General features: G+C 35.7%; 1 protein-coding gene across 1 annotated transcript in view; it reads right to left on the bottom strand.

Annotated features, from left to right (window-relative positions):
- Positions 1-4195: 4195 nt before the first annotated feature.
- The window catches only part of l(2)dtl (WD40 domain-containing protein denticleless), a 44839-nt gene continuing 35410 nt past the window's right edge, over positions 4196-13624 (bottom strand). Inside the window, exon 8 of the mRNA XM_081766727.1 lies at positions 4196-11816. Coding sequence (XP_081622853.1) covers positions 10884-11816 — 933 coding nt within the window. The 3' untranslated portion in view covers positions 4196-10883. The remainder of the gene's footprint in view (positions 11817-13624) is intronic.

The raw sequence follows: 13624 nt of genomic DNA, 5'->3' as shown, positions 1-13624 counted from the left end.
ATAACTTGACAGGATATGACTCTCACTTGTTTATAAAAGAGCTTGGATGTAATAAAGAAGAAATAGATCTAATACCCAATAATGAAGAAAGATACATATCATTCAGTAAAAAGTTGGAACTATTAAATTGAAATTTGTAGATTCATTTAGATTTATGGCTTCTAGTTTAGACAAATTATCATCAAACTTGAAACCTGAGCAAATGATACATACACAACACTTTTATCCTAATCAAGAACAGTTTCAATTTGTAATAAGAAAAGGTGTTTACCCATATGATTATGTTAACAATTGGGATAGGTTTAGAGAAAGAAAATTACCGTTAAAGGAAGCATTCTTCAACAAGCTTATGAACACACATATAAGTGATGGAGATTATGAACATACAAAGAAAGTATGGGAAACGTTTAACGTTAAGAATCTCGGACAATACCATGATTTATATTTGAAAACAGATGTATTATTATTAGCAGATGTGTTTGAGAACTTTAGAGAAACATGTCTTAAAGCTTATGATCTTGATCCTGCTTGGTATATGAAGGCGCCAGGTTTAGCTTGGGATGCAATGTTAAAGATGACAAATATAAAATTAGAATTGTTGTGGGATTATGATATGGTATTAATGGTAGAGAAAGGTATAAGAGGTGGGATTAGTCAGTGCTCAAAAAGATATGTTAAAGCAAATAATAAGTATATGGAAGATTATGATAAGAATAAAGAAGATTCTTACTTAATGTATCTAGATGCCAATAACTTGTATGGGTGGGCAATGAGTCAATATCTACCGTATAAGGGATTGAGATGGTTAAGTGAAGATAAGAAATAGATTTTACAAGTATAACTGATAATTCTGATACTGGTTACATATTAGAAGTTGATCTTGAATATCCTAAAGAATTACATGACTATCACAAAGACTATCCATTAGCTCCTCAAAATATGTCCGCCTGGTTCAAAACAATCGAAGCTATTAACAACCCTATATGACAAAGAAAAATATGTAATTCACTATCGAAACCTAAAACAGTGTCTTTCACTTGGATTAAAACTTAACAAGATACATCGAGTAATAGGGTTCAAACAATCAGATTGGTTAAATAAATATATTGATTTAAATACACAGATGAGAACAAAAGGAACAAATGATTTTGAAAAAGACTTCTATAAGCTCATGAATAATTCAGTATTTGGGAAGACTATGGAAAATATTAGAAAGAGTTAATATCAAACTTGTAAGTGATGAGAAAAATACCAGAAACTTGTAGCAAAACCGAATTATAAGAGTGCTACAGTTTTTACGGAAAATTTAGTAGCAGTTCACATGAACAAGGTTAAAGTGCAATTTAACAAACCGATTTATGTTGGTATGTCAATTCTAGATTTGTCAAAATATTTAATGTACGATTTCCATTACAATGTGATGAAACCAAAATATCAAGACAAAATAGAAGTATGTTATACAGATACCGATAGTTATATATACCATATCCAAACAGAAGATGTGTACGAGGACATGAAAAATTACATTGATTACTTCGACACGAGTGATTACCCTAAAGATAACAAATATAAGATACCACAGGTTAATAAGAAAATACTTGGTAAGATGAAGGATGAGATTAAAGGTACAATCATAGAAGAGTTTGTGGGTTTAAGAAGTAAGATGTACAGTATAAAAGCACCTCAAATAGATTTAACAGATAAAGACTTTAAAGGTAAGTTCGATAAAGAAAAGTGTTGTAAAAAAGCTGTGTTAAGAAGAGTGTTGTGTATAAAAAACTTACATTTAACGAATATAAGGACTGTTTGATTAGCCAAAGAGAATATTATAAAAAGATGAATTTAATTAGAAGTTATAAACATGATTTGTACAGTATAGAAGTGAATAAGTTAGCTTTAAGTTGTGTAGATGATAAAAGATTGCTTTAAAGAATGGGATAGATACTCTACCATGGGGGCATTATAAGATAGAAGAAAAATAAAATATATACAATTCATTTATATAATAAATGCCTAAACAAAACATAATAAAATTAGACTATTTTCGATATTATTGCACAACATGTAAATCAATTGCAACGCAAACTGAAAAAGAATGTACAAGTGACTTCTGTAGCTTTGGTAGATGTAGTAGATGTGAAGATTATGGATATGATTATATTTGTAAATGCGTAGAATAATTTAGTTGTAGTTTTAGATGTAAGTTTTTTATGATTTTAAATGTCATAAAAGCCTATGCGATCTCACTTTGGGCTATGCAACTTAGTATAGTTTCTTGGGTCCTTCTGCGCTGGCTAAAAATATATACGAAATGTATTAGCTTGGAGTTTTGGCCCAGAAGTGAGGTTCGCTATCTACTAGCTTACTCTTAACTTTCAATATATTCTTCTATTTTTCAATCATCGATCCGTTCTGTTCTTCCTACTCCTCGCTTTCCTTCTATGGCGGTATGAAGAAGAGAATTTCTTCGCAAGATGTGTCCAATCCAATTGGCCTTTCTACGAAGGATGGTGGCTAGAAGCGTCCTCTTCTCTTCTATCTTCACAGAACATCTTCGTTTGTTATTCTCTCTATCCATTTCCCCATCTTCCTTCAACACCACATTTCGAAGATCTCTAAATATATTTTCTCTAACTTCCTTTGAATGAGCTGCTAAGAAAATTTTCGAAACAGCTTTCCCCGCTGGCATAGTGGTTAGCGCATGCGCCTTTGATGCAAGTGGTCTCGGGTTCGATTCCAATTGGAAATACATTTTTAAAAATTGTCTTAATACATTATTTTTTATAGAATTGGTGGAATGAGAATATGGGAGGAAACGGGAGAGCCCACGGACATGATGTTGGATGTTGTCCACCCCAAACTAACTTGGCTGCGGAATGGACCAGGCGGCCCCATTCAAGGTTTTTTTTTTTTTTTAACTGTAATGATTGGAGAACTTACAAAATACAAGCATCAAAATCGAATAAACTTCATAAAAACTGTCGCTGAATTTGTATTATTCTACTTTGTCTTACTTTTTCTGTTCTTGATGAATTTAAACCACGTAAAACTTTTTTTTGTCAAAGAAACAAACAAAAAATGTTTTATTAAAACAGCATAACTTTGACAGGGTGTCTACTAAAATTCCAAAATGAAATTTCGTGACTTTTCCGTGACCTTTTCTTTACCAAATCATAAGATTTCCTAACATTTTCAAGAGCGAATTTGGGTGCGAATTAGGCCGAATTTTCATCCATGCTATAGAAACGTACTTTGCTTGAGATTTGGTAGCGTCTAAAGCCGGCCAGACATAGACATTTTTGATGGTGAATTTTGACGTTTTATAGAACAAAATATTCCAATCTGTACTTACATTTGCACAGTAAAACAAAACAAACAAAAAAACAAAAAAGTGACCCAAAAGCTAAATTTCGTGACTTTCATGACAGTTTTCTGATTTCGTAACTTTTTCGTGACCGATAGACACACTGAAGAACGTTATTACGAAACAGAAATGGCAATACAAAAATACGGGTTGAATCAAGTGATTGAACCTTGCTTTTAGCATTACTTGAAGAAAATTCAAGCCAATATTAGAATAAATATAGATGTACCACAATAACATTTTAAAACACATTTTTCTGACCAGAACAAAATGAATTATTTAATAACTATACGATTTTTGTTACAGTTTCAAGGACCTAACGTCCTCTTCATCAGACATTTAGAAAAGACAGATGACAGCAAATCTTATATCTTCCTCAGCCGTTAGTTAGCATTTGCATTTATATAATTTTAATTGTTGTTTTTATATATATATAATTTTAAATTTGTAATATGTAACAAAATGTAACAAAATGCTAACTAACGGCTGAGGAAGATATAAGATTTGCTGTCATCTGTCTTTTCTAAATGTCTGATGAAGAGGACGTTAGGTCCTTGAAACTGTAACAAAAATCGTATAGTTATTAAATAATTCATTTTGTTCTGGTCAGAAAAATGTGTTTTAAAATGTTATTGTGATTATCCAGAACTATGGAGTATATTTATTAAGATGTACCACAGTGTATGCAAAATCAGCATAATTCACCAACTCATTTCAGATAGACTTACTTTAGAAATAATTACTTTGGGAGTGAAAGATATACAAATTGCTGAAAGATAACGGCTCAGTAACACGCAAATAAGGTAATAACATTAATTAAACAAGAATAGGTCTGATTTTCTGTTAACTTTATTTTTTTAAAAAGTATGAAAGACACGACAGCGTACAATAAACATGACTTGACTGAATATTTTACATCACAAGATAACAAAGTTTATATTCAACAAAAAATACAACATACACATTAAAATTTCATTTAAAAATAAATAATACTTGCAAGTACACATTTATGCACTTCATGTTTATACAAACATTGCTGCTTGTGAAAATTGCAATACCTAGAAATGACAACATGCATCAAAACTCTCGAGATCTGCATTACATTTGTATGACGTACAAACGATTACAATTTCAGTGGGATAGCGCATGCGAGAATACAGTTTCGTCCAGACACGGTATCGAGTCTGGACTAATCTGTGTCGATTGAGTCAGCTGAATGCTCGACTGTCGCCAAACATGCCTTTCCTCTCCATCGGCTTCCAATAATAATGGTCGATGCTACAATGGACTTGTGAACGCCGTGCTAAGTGGTAGACAGTCGTGGTCTCGGATGAGTTTCGCTTCAACCAATCCCACAGTAATGGATATATACACGTTAGATGACGGTATCCTATTAAGCACAATGCACCACCATTTCGGCTGTTGCGCAGTGCAACGTCACCAGTGACAAATTCTAGAGACCGAGATCTTCAACTTCTTTCAAACATCGGACGCCATGTATCAACAGGACAGTGTCCGGTCACATGTATAAGTCTTCTCCGATGAATGACGACCGCCCGTCGAACACGGTCGAGGTCTTGTAGGCTCGCATAGCAGATGGCATGCGATACCATAACAACACATCCAACGTCTGTTTGATTTGATGCCGCGCCATAGAAGCTCCTGAAATTGTAACCATTTTTATAGTCATCAAACGAATCTGTATACATTTCATTCTGCTCAAAAGTGTCTTTCTTGGTATCGCAATTTTCATAAACAGGAGTTATCTTTAGAATGTTGTACCCAGATATCCTTTTTGGAAGTCGGTTTCGCAGTTATACTTTACAAAAATAAGATTGTGCAATTATCAATAATAACACGAAAATTAATCACGTGGTAGTGTAAGCAGTGTTAGCTGACTAGGAAGGCCACACTGAAAACAAACATTGAAGTGTTCGAACCTTTCTTTAAACTTCAAGCCAAAAAATTAATAAGGAAATTATGGAACGAGTGGTGCTTAGGAAATAGTTGTATGGTTATCGTAAAAAGCACGAAAGAGAAGGTTGAGAAAAAGTTTCAAGTTAAAATTTTATATATATATATATATATATATATATATATATATATATATATATATAGGGTGTTACAGAAATGTGGCACAATATTTTGGGAACAGATTCGTCACATCGAAATCAGAAGAAAAAAGTCCTCTTACATATTGTCGAATTCTTCGTTCTGTAAGAGTGACAGGGTTGCTAATTTGGAATCGAAAATCGAATCGTGGCAATTGCGACGGAACAGATAGATGTGCACATACTTCAAGAGGTGATTAGTAACATCAAAAAAAGACCAAAAATCCTCTTGCATGGTGCATTGATATGCACATCTTTCTATTCCGTTCCAATTGTCAGATTCGATTTTCGATTCCAAGTTGGCACCCGTGTCACTCGTACATGATGTGGAATTCGGTAATATGCAAGGGGACTTTTTTCCCCCTCATTTTGTTGTGAGGTATCTGTTCCCAAAATTTTGTAACACCCTTTATACTGTATATGTGTATAAAATTACGTATGGTTATTGTATTAAACTGTACGTTTCATTCATTCCTTCCGCTGCATTCTAGTACTCTGTTACTTTCCTATTTTCCACCTTAAGTTTTATCCTGATACTTGGATACTTCAATATCTTCCGATGTAATGGCTCGCGGATGGATATTGTTTCATTCAAATTTTCAGATCAATTTTACTTAAATAGCACTGGAATGGAGAAAACTGTCAAAATGGATTGTGATTTTTGTTAAAATTTTAGTAGAAAACTTTTCCTCTATATATATGCACATGATGTGAGGTAAGTCTCTCGATGTAACATCATACTGAGTTAAGTGATCTTTTCAGTCTGCCTACAGTATATGTAGTTCTACAGATATAAGGCTTACAAGAAACTTTCGTTGCCCAATAATTAGTTTTTGAATCTGAAGCCACAAAATGTTTGAACGTCTCCTAAATCGAGTTTTCGTATTTTCTACGGAATAAGCACATCATACTGAGTTAAATGATAGTTTGGGTTTGGTTACACTATATGTACTTCTCCAGATGTAAGGCTTACAAGAAAATTTTTGATTGAAAGATATTGGATCTTTTGATCCAAAAAGTTCGTGCAAGCATGTGAAGAAAAGTGGATAGTTTTGGCTATCCAAAAGCGTGAAAATTCATAGCAGCACGAGTTATTTCAAAAACAAGGAACCGTGGAGCTGGCGTTCCCTGAAACTTCTCATTTCCCGCCGAAAGCATTCTGTATTCACTTCTGTCAAGACTTACTTTTTGCCTACGTTGAGCCCATCTTTAAGTCCGAGCGTATCTGGTAATTCTATTGGGAGCATATGTGAAATTATGCCCTGTGAGGAATCCCTTGTGCATCCTTGCACACTATTTAAATATGTGCTTTTATACGGCGTATCTGTAATTTTCTTTATACACGATATGTACCGCCATTGTACGGTTTCCTGTGCTCGAATTAACTTGTATGCAGTGTATTTTTTCCTCACTCCTGGACGGCCCTACCTCTGAAACTGCACTTTTCTCCAGAGGTCCATATGAACTTTTCTCTTATTTTGATATAAGAAATCATACCTCACCGTTTGTTGGTATAGTTCATTAACACCCCATATACGAAAAATTAACAGTTAAAGACTTCGTTAAATGCGTCATCAGATAGGAAGGAAAAATCGAATAAAGAAAAACGGAAAAAAGAAAATTGTAAAGCGTCTACTAGAGTGCCATATTTAAATCGCTTTCCTCTCTGATGAAGCGTTCAGCGAAAGACCTTCCAAAGCAGTAGTTCCCAACCGATGTAGCGCATAGTCCCATGGAATTGTTACCAAATTTTAGAAGTTAAAAACGATGGAGCAATAATAATTAGTATCAATCAACGCCTTCAGCAACATTAACAATGCTCAGCATTTTACAGTCACTACTTTCTAGAAACATAAGATTACACTATTATATTATTAAAAATCAAACAAGTATGTTGCGATGTCGTCAGTGTTTTGTAGTGTGACGTCAGTCAAAGAAGGTTGAGAACAACTGTTCTAAGTTACCATTTTTATTGTATGTTGGACTAAGTTTTCTATTGAGAGTTCGGCAAATTATATTTTTAACCCTTTTTAGTATGAAGCTCCTTGAGAATTGCATTTCAGTCAATACGTAGTAATACTGTACATGCAATTGATTGATAAACAATTTCTGTTCGTTTGAAACAAAATAAAATGATTATTCTTAACTATGATCCAACATTCTTACTCATTGATTAAACCTTTAAAAAAAATCAAAATAAACCTTGAACAGACATCCAAAAACATTCTTTTTAATTTATTCCATTCATTCTCCGATTATCGGGAAACCATGCGAACAGACAGGGAATCTGATGCATCGGTGACAGACAAACAAAACAATAACATCCACCACTCATGGATTTGTAACTACTTGTACACTATCATTATCTCCCTTCTACTCATTCCATACACACAGTGAGGCAATTAAAAAACGAGACTGATGGTCTGCATTAGGATATTTAACCTTTGACTGTTTTGACACTGGAACAAAAAAGTTAATATGAAGTTCTGTGCACGGATAGGGAAAATTCCTCGGAAACACTTGAGATGCTGGAAATGGTTTATGGGGACAATTCTCGTTGTCGTGCTTTTGAAAGGTATAAGGGGTTCAGTGTTAGCAGGGAGTATACGGAAAATGAGAGCAAGGAAGTTTGTCAGAACAACTGAAATGACTCGCAAATTTCGGGATTTTAAATGACCGACATCCAAGTCAAGTCTAAGGATAATAATCGCTTCAATGCGGTGTTCGCTAGATAATAATGGAGGATTTAAAGATTGATTGACATTTAGTGGGGACGTCAGGATCAAGCCTATTTGTCGCCGTCACGATCTGGAAAACTTAAAGAAAACAGCAGTGTCCACGTTTCGTGCTCAATTCCTTAACGGAGAAGCAGAAACAAAAATGGCTGTACTGTTGCCAGGAATGTCTCAGACACAACACAATGATTGTTCATAAGATTTTCGCGAAAAAAGAATAATAATAATAATAATAATAATGTTTATTTGTCAGACCTGCTCCCTGCGGTGTTACCACATCTTGTATACTTGTTAGAGCTGTCTCCCTGTAACTTTCTTTTCCTGAACTTAAAGGCACTATTGAAGGATTGTGTTTCCGATTATGTTTCCATCATCCAGAAAGTAGTGACGCGAACCTTTAAGACCATAACAGGTTAATAGATCGTGTAGTGTAAAACTGTGTGTGGACTAACGACGTTCCATCTTTGCATAAACCGAGACAGTTGATTCCACTTTGTGATTCATTTATTCTTTTACAAACTCAGTATAGTTTCCTAACTGCCACACTTTGTATATCATGCCTATGTTCTATAACCTTTCCTGATTTTTTTTTTTTTTTTTTTTTTTTTTTTATGCTACCTCCTTGCAACACAGATAACAAAATTTAGCTTTGAACAAATAATGGTAAAGTCATTTCGTCGATGCTAATGTACATGAATGATTCTTATTTTTCAAAATTTCCCAGAACTTGAGAATAATATAAAGTCACAAGTTGCGTATAATGAGTAATACATTTTCCCTTCAATACTATTATACAAATGCAGTCTTGTTTTTTAGAAAAGGAGAGAAAATAGCAGCAACCTTGTTCAAAGCTCTTCCTTCGAAAAGAGATTCATACAATGTGCAAAAGTTTATCTGATAGAAAAGAGAGAAATTAACAGAACGTGAAGTTTCTTTTGTTTTGCTTGTCTATTGAAGGATAATATCCTTCTTCAGTACAAGCAGGGATTTATTTGTAGCCAGGGAAGCCTGGGAATTTCCCCCCTTCTGAATTTGACTTCCTTGTGCCTAGGTTTAATCCAGTCTTCCCAGCCTGGGAACATATTTTCCCCCTTTCGTAGGCTATATAATCTGTTTTAAAGTACAATAATTCAACTTCATGTTTTAATAATGTAGCAACCCTTTATAAATATTCCCCCCTTCTACAAAATCCACAAATAAATCACTGAGTACAAGGGGAACCTACAAGGCACGTTCGGAAAATAACCTCGGATTGGTTACTGTGCGTGAATTAGTGGGGGCAGCGCTACTATCTCAGTCTGCATCCAACCGTGGTAGAGTGAAGGTTGTCTGATCACTAGTTCCACTTCTATAGAATCTCAAAATGTGTGGTTCCAATAGAAAAACCCGCCAAGTGCGAGGTACGAGCTGTTATATGTTTTCTTACAGCTATTCATCAGGAACTTTCTGCCGTATATGGACCAAGTGTGATGAGTGAAGGAGTTTGTGAATGGGTTCGTTCATTTAAAAGTGGACGAATAAACATTTATGACGAAGAGAACAGTGACAGGCCATCAGTAGTCACTGATCAACTCGTTCGGAAAATTGATTGAAAAGTTTGTGAAAATTGACGTTTCACAATCTCTGAGCTTGCCAATGAATTTCCACAAATTTACAGGACTGTTATATGAAAAGTGATAAACTAGTGCTCTCTAAGCTAGTGCAGAGTTATGATAAGTGCTTGAATGTTTATGGAAACTATGTTGAAAAATAGAGGAAAGAATTAGTTTTCAGCTGTATATAATAAATTATTCTTATTTACTTTGGTGTTTCCTTTTTTTTTTTAGCCAATCGGAGCTTACTTTTCAAATGGCCCTCGTACAATTTGAGGTCAAATCCAAACCACTATAATGTGTTGAAATTTCTGGGACCCCGTACACCAAACGCGCGCGCTCTTCTAATTTCAGTTAAATGAATATAATAGCTGCTCAGTTGCACTGCCATCCGTTGTAGGTAACATTTAAAACGTGTAGAATGGTCAAAATCAACATAAAATATCACTTTTCTATCATAACAGTTTCATAATTCGTAAAAGAATTACATATTAATCTTTCATTCAACACAATTATTAAGTTTGACGTTCCATTTTGTAGGACATCAGGATTCGAACCCAGTAACGACTCTAACAGGAAGTAAAACTCTTCCTTAACTTTACATCTAGAGCGTTGAAGTAATACCAATACTGCTAGGACTCAATGTAAAAAAGAAAGAAAAAATAAAAAAACAGGTAATGGTACGTTCCATTCTTTAAAATCCATGTATTTAATAAGAACTGTGTGCGTGGTCGTTGGTTTGATACGCGACGAGACTTGCTTTATGCCATGGAGAAAAACTGCCTTGAATTAACCAATGAGCTGCTTAGTTTCGTGCTGGCCACGCCATGTGACGGCAAGTTTAAATAATTGTACTTGAAAGCATAATACGCAACGTCTCTGAACACATAGAATAAGATAAAGCCTGATTGAAGTGTGGGTTTTGTTGCACACAGTCTTGGTAATTCTTAAGACTTTCAAAACTAAGGTTGCTAACATTTTCTTCCATGCAATTGTGCGCTTAGAAAACACTTAGAGATTAACTATCTTACAAACATTCGTAAAATTTCTGAAAAACAAATAATAATGCCATACCTAACGGTTATGACCTTTTAGTGAAAAACTGCAGGAGAGACTCAGTCTTGGCTTTTTTCTTGCCGCTTGAGCGTCCAGGGCGTCGGGGAGTCTTTGATGCTGCTTCCTCCGTCTTCACCCTTTTTCGCTCGCGATTCATTTGTGTCAACCAATCCACCTGACGTTTCTTTTTAGTGCCAGAAGCACAGCGATGGTGAGGCAGCGTTCCGTCTATCACAAAGTTCGGAAGATTAGAAGTCGGAGAAAACTGGACAGAATCTCTCGCTCGCCTCTCATCTTCCAAAGTTTCGGAAATTGAACTAACGCCTAGAAAAACTGATTTCGCGTCTGTCTTCCCTAAATCATCATCATCATCATCGTCAGTGGGACTTCCCCCAAACAGGTTTCGCCCTCGTCTCACTGTCGACGATATATTCCCTCCCAAATTCATTTTCACTGGAGACAACACTTTGCGCATTTGCCCAGAATGACCCTGTCCCTTATCGACGGAGCCCCTGCTGTCGTCCGAGCTCATCTGACTAGTGCTTTCAGGAAGACTGTTCTCGATATCATCAAAAGACACTACGTTCTTCTCACTGCTCCTTCCATACGACTTCCGCTCCTCGAACCCATTTATATATCCTTTGTACAAGAACGGAGAAAACGGGGTGCAAATCGATGACTGCGCACTGGTAACAGTACTGCTGCTACTATTACTGCGGCACGAATCCTGAGAACTCGTGTCAATATGGCTGGCAGTAGGGGTGCGTTCCTGATTCTTCACTCGATGCTTCATCATCTTTGGAGTTTCCAAGGTACTCGGGAGATCGTTACTGGCCTCCTCAGCACTCAACGTGATAGGTTCCGCCCAGCCCCGCAAAAGGGGTCTTGTGCCATCCTCATCTGGATCGGCACCAACTGTCCAGATTCTGTGGCGGAAATCATCCGAACATGTCACTACCTGCAACAACAAGAGGAAAAATGCATTAAGTTTTGCAAATATATATTTATATACACGCATCAAACAATGTTATTCAAACAGTGCATTTCAATATCTCACAACTGATTTCTCGGTTTTTACGACGAACTATTTGAGTTTATATTTAAAGCATAGTACTTATAGAACAGAAACTAACAGAATTGGCAAATGAAAATTTTAAGCTTTTTATAAGTAAATACAAAGTCAATCATTTTGAATTGTTATGTCCTCACATTAGCTTCATCAAATCCCACGACTTAACACCAAAGTGATAACACAAATGAAATATTATTGAGTTTGACTTTTCAAAGAATAAGTATTTTAATTTATTTTGATTAAACTCTAATTCAACGCCTAATTAAGTTGAACGCATTAAATGAAATGTTAGTATAGTGGTTAGCGCACTGACATGGTATACCGGAGACCTGGGTTCGATTCTAGACCCAGGTCATCCTTCAAGTCTTTTTTTGTGTGTGTGTGTGTGTGTTTCCTCCATTTCTCATATACTAAGTAGAATAAAATCTGAACAACGGACATGAGTTTTGTAAGAACCGTTCTCGCAAAGACAAGAAATGGCACCATCAGGAATCAATCACTCTACCATGATACGTCATTATGGACGTGTATAAAGACGACTCAAGAAAGAGGATTTTCCATATGAAAATAACCAGAGAAAAAAGACACGAAGAAGGAATCTTCAGGGGGTACGGGTGTAATTCGTTACATCAAATTGAAGACATTTGTAACAAAAAGAGGTTTCAAAACGTCCCTGTATACGACTTAGTTAAGAAGTACGTCATAACTTTAAAATGAGATAATGAGGTACAATAAAAATACAAGCAACAGTAATAGGCTGTGTATATATAGGGGGAAAACGGGTAATGGCACGCTGTGTATAATTGCACGCATCCCTGTTTATAAAGAAGCAGAAGGCCTGCATGATGCTCAACCCTATCAACAATGTGCCCAACGAACCTCACTTGAGTGGGAGAGCGCTGCAGAGAACGTACTGCGGAGTATGACCATACATTGAAAATCTTTGTTTTTCTTCAAAAATTTCACCAGTTCTCTTTGGTGGTTAAGTTCAAACTTACTTCTGGGGTACGGTATTTTTGTACTCAATATGTATGAATACTCAATTTAGAATAAATCTAGGGTTAGTATTTTGTTATTTTCACGCATGTCAGTCAAGAACCCAAAGAAAAAAAAAAAAAAAAAAAAAAAAAAAGATGGCCTGATTTGGGGTAATAGCACGCAGAACACAAGAGTGCGTATGGTTAAAATGCCTCATCAGGCTTTGAAAACTGTGGCACGTTCCCCATGAATCCAAAAGTTTTTATAGCTGCTGATTTTGCTGCAAGTGATCAGTGCTGTAGTCAGACTGAGGAGAATATGGAAACAGACCTTTCTCATGATGCAATGGACTCGACGAAGCAAAAATTTAGTGACGTTTCTGAACTGTCAGTCGCTGGACCATCAAGGGAAGTCACCAATTCCGAAAAGTTCTCCGCAATAGTACCGTTAATAGCAATTTCTCCAATTCGTAGGCAAAAACCATCGTCAGAAGAGAAGGCACCAAAGCTAAGAAACCCTAACACCAACATGTCTTAAGGCTCTTCTGCAAGACAAAGAGCGAAGAAAGCAAATACATTTAGGGAATATCCTCATAAGCAAGCTTTAAAAAATGAATTAAACTTAGAACTCAACTGTTGCGTGCTATTACCCTCAACTGCAGGGCAACTGCACGCAGTCTAAGGTTTCAAATTTCCGTGTGCTATCTTCTAACGGAG

Source organism: Thermobia domestica, chromosome 7 (assembly GCF_964235325.1).
Source record: "Thermobia domestica chromosome 7, izTheDome1.hap1.1, whole genome shotgun sequence".
Lineage (NCBI taxonomy): Eukaryota > Metazoa > Arthropoda > Insecta > Zygentoma > Lepismatidae > Thermobia > Thermobia domestica.
The sequence above is the reverse complement of the archived record's forward strand: the minus strand, read 5'-3'. Positions and strand labels throughout refer to the sequence as shown.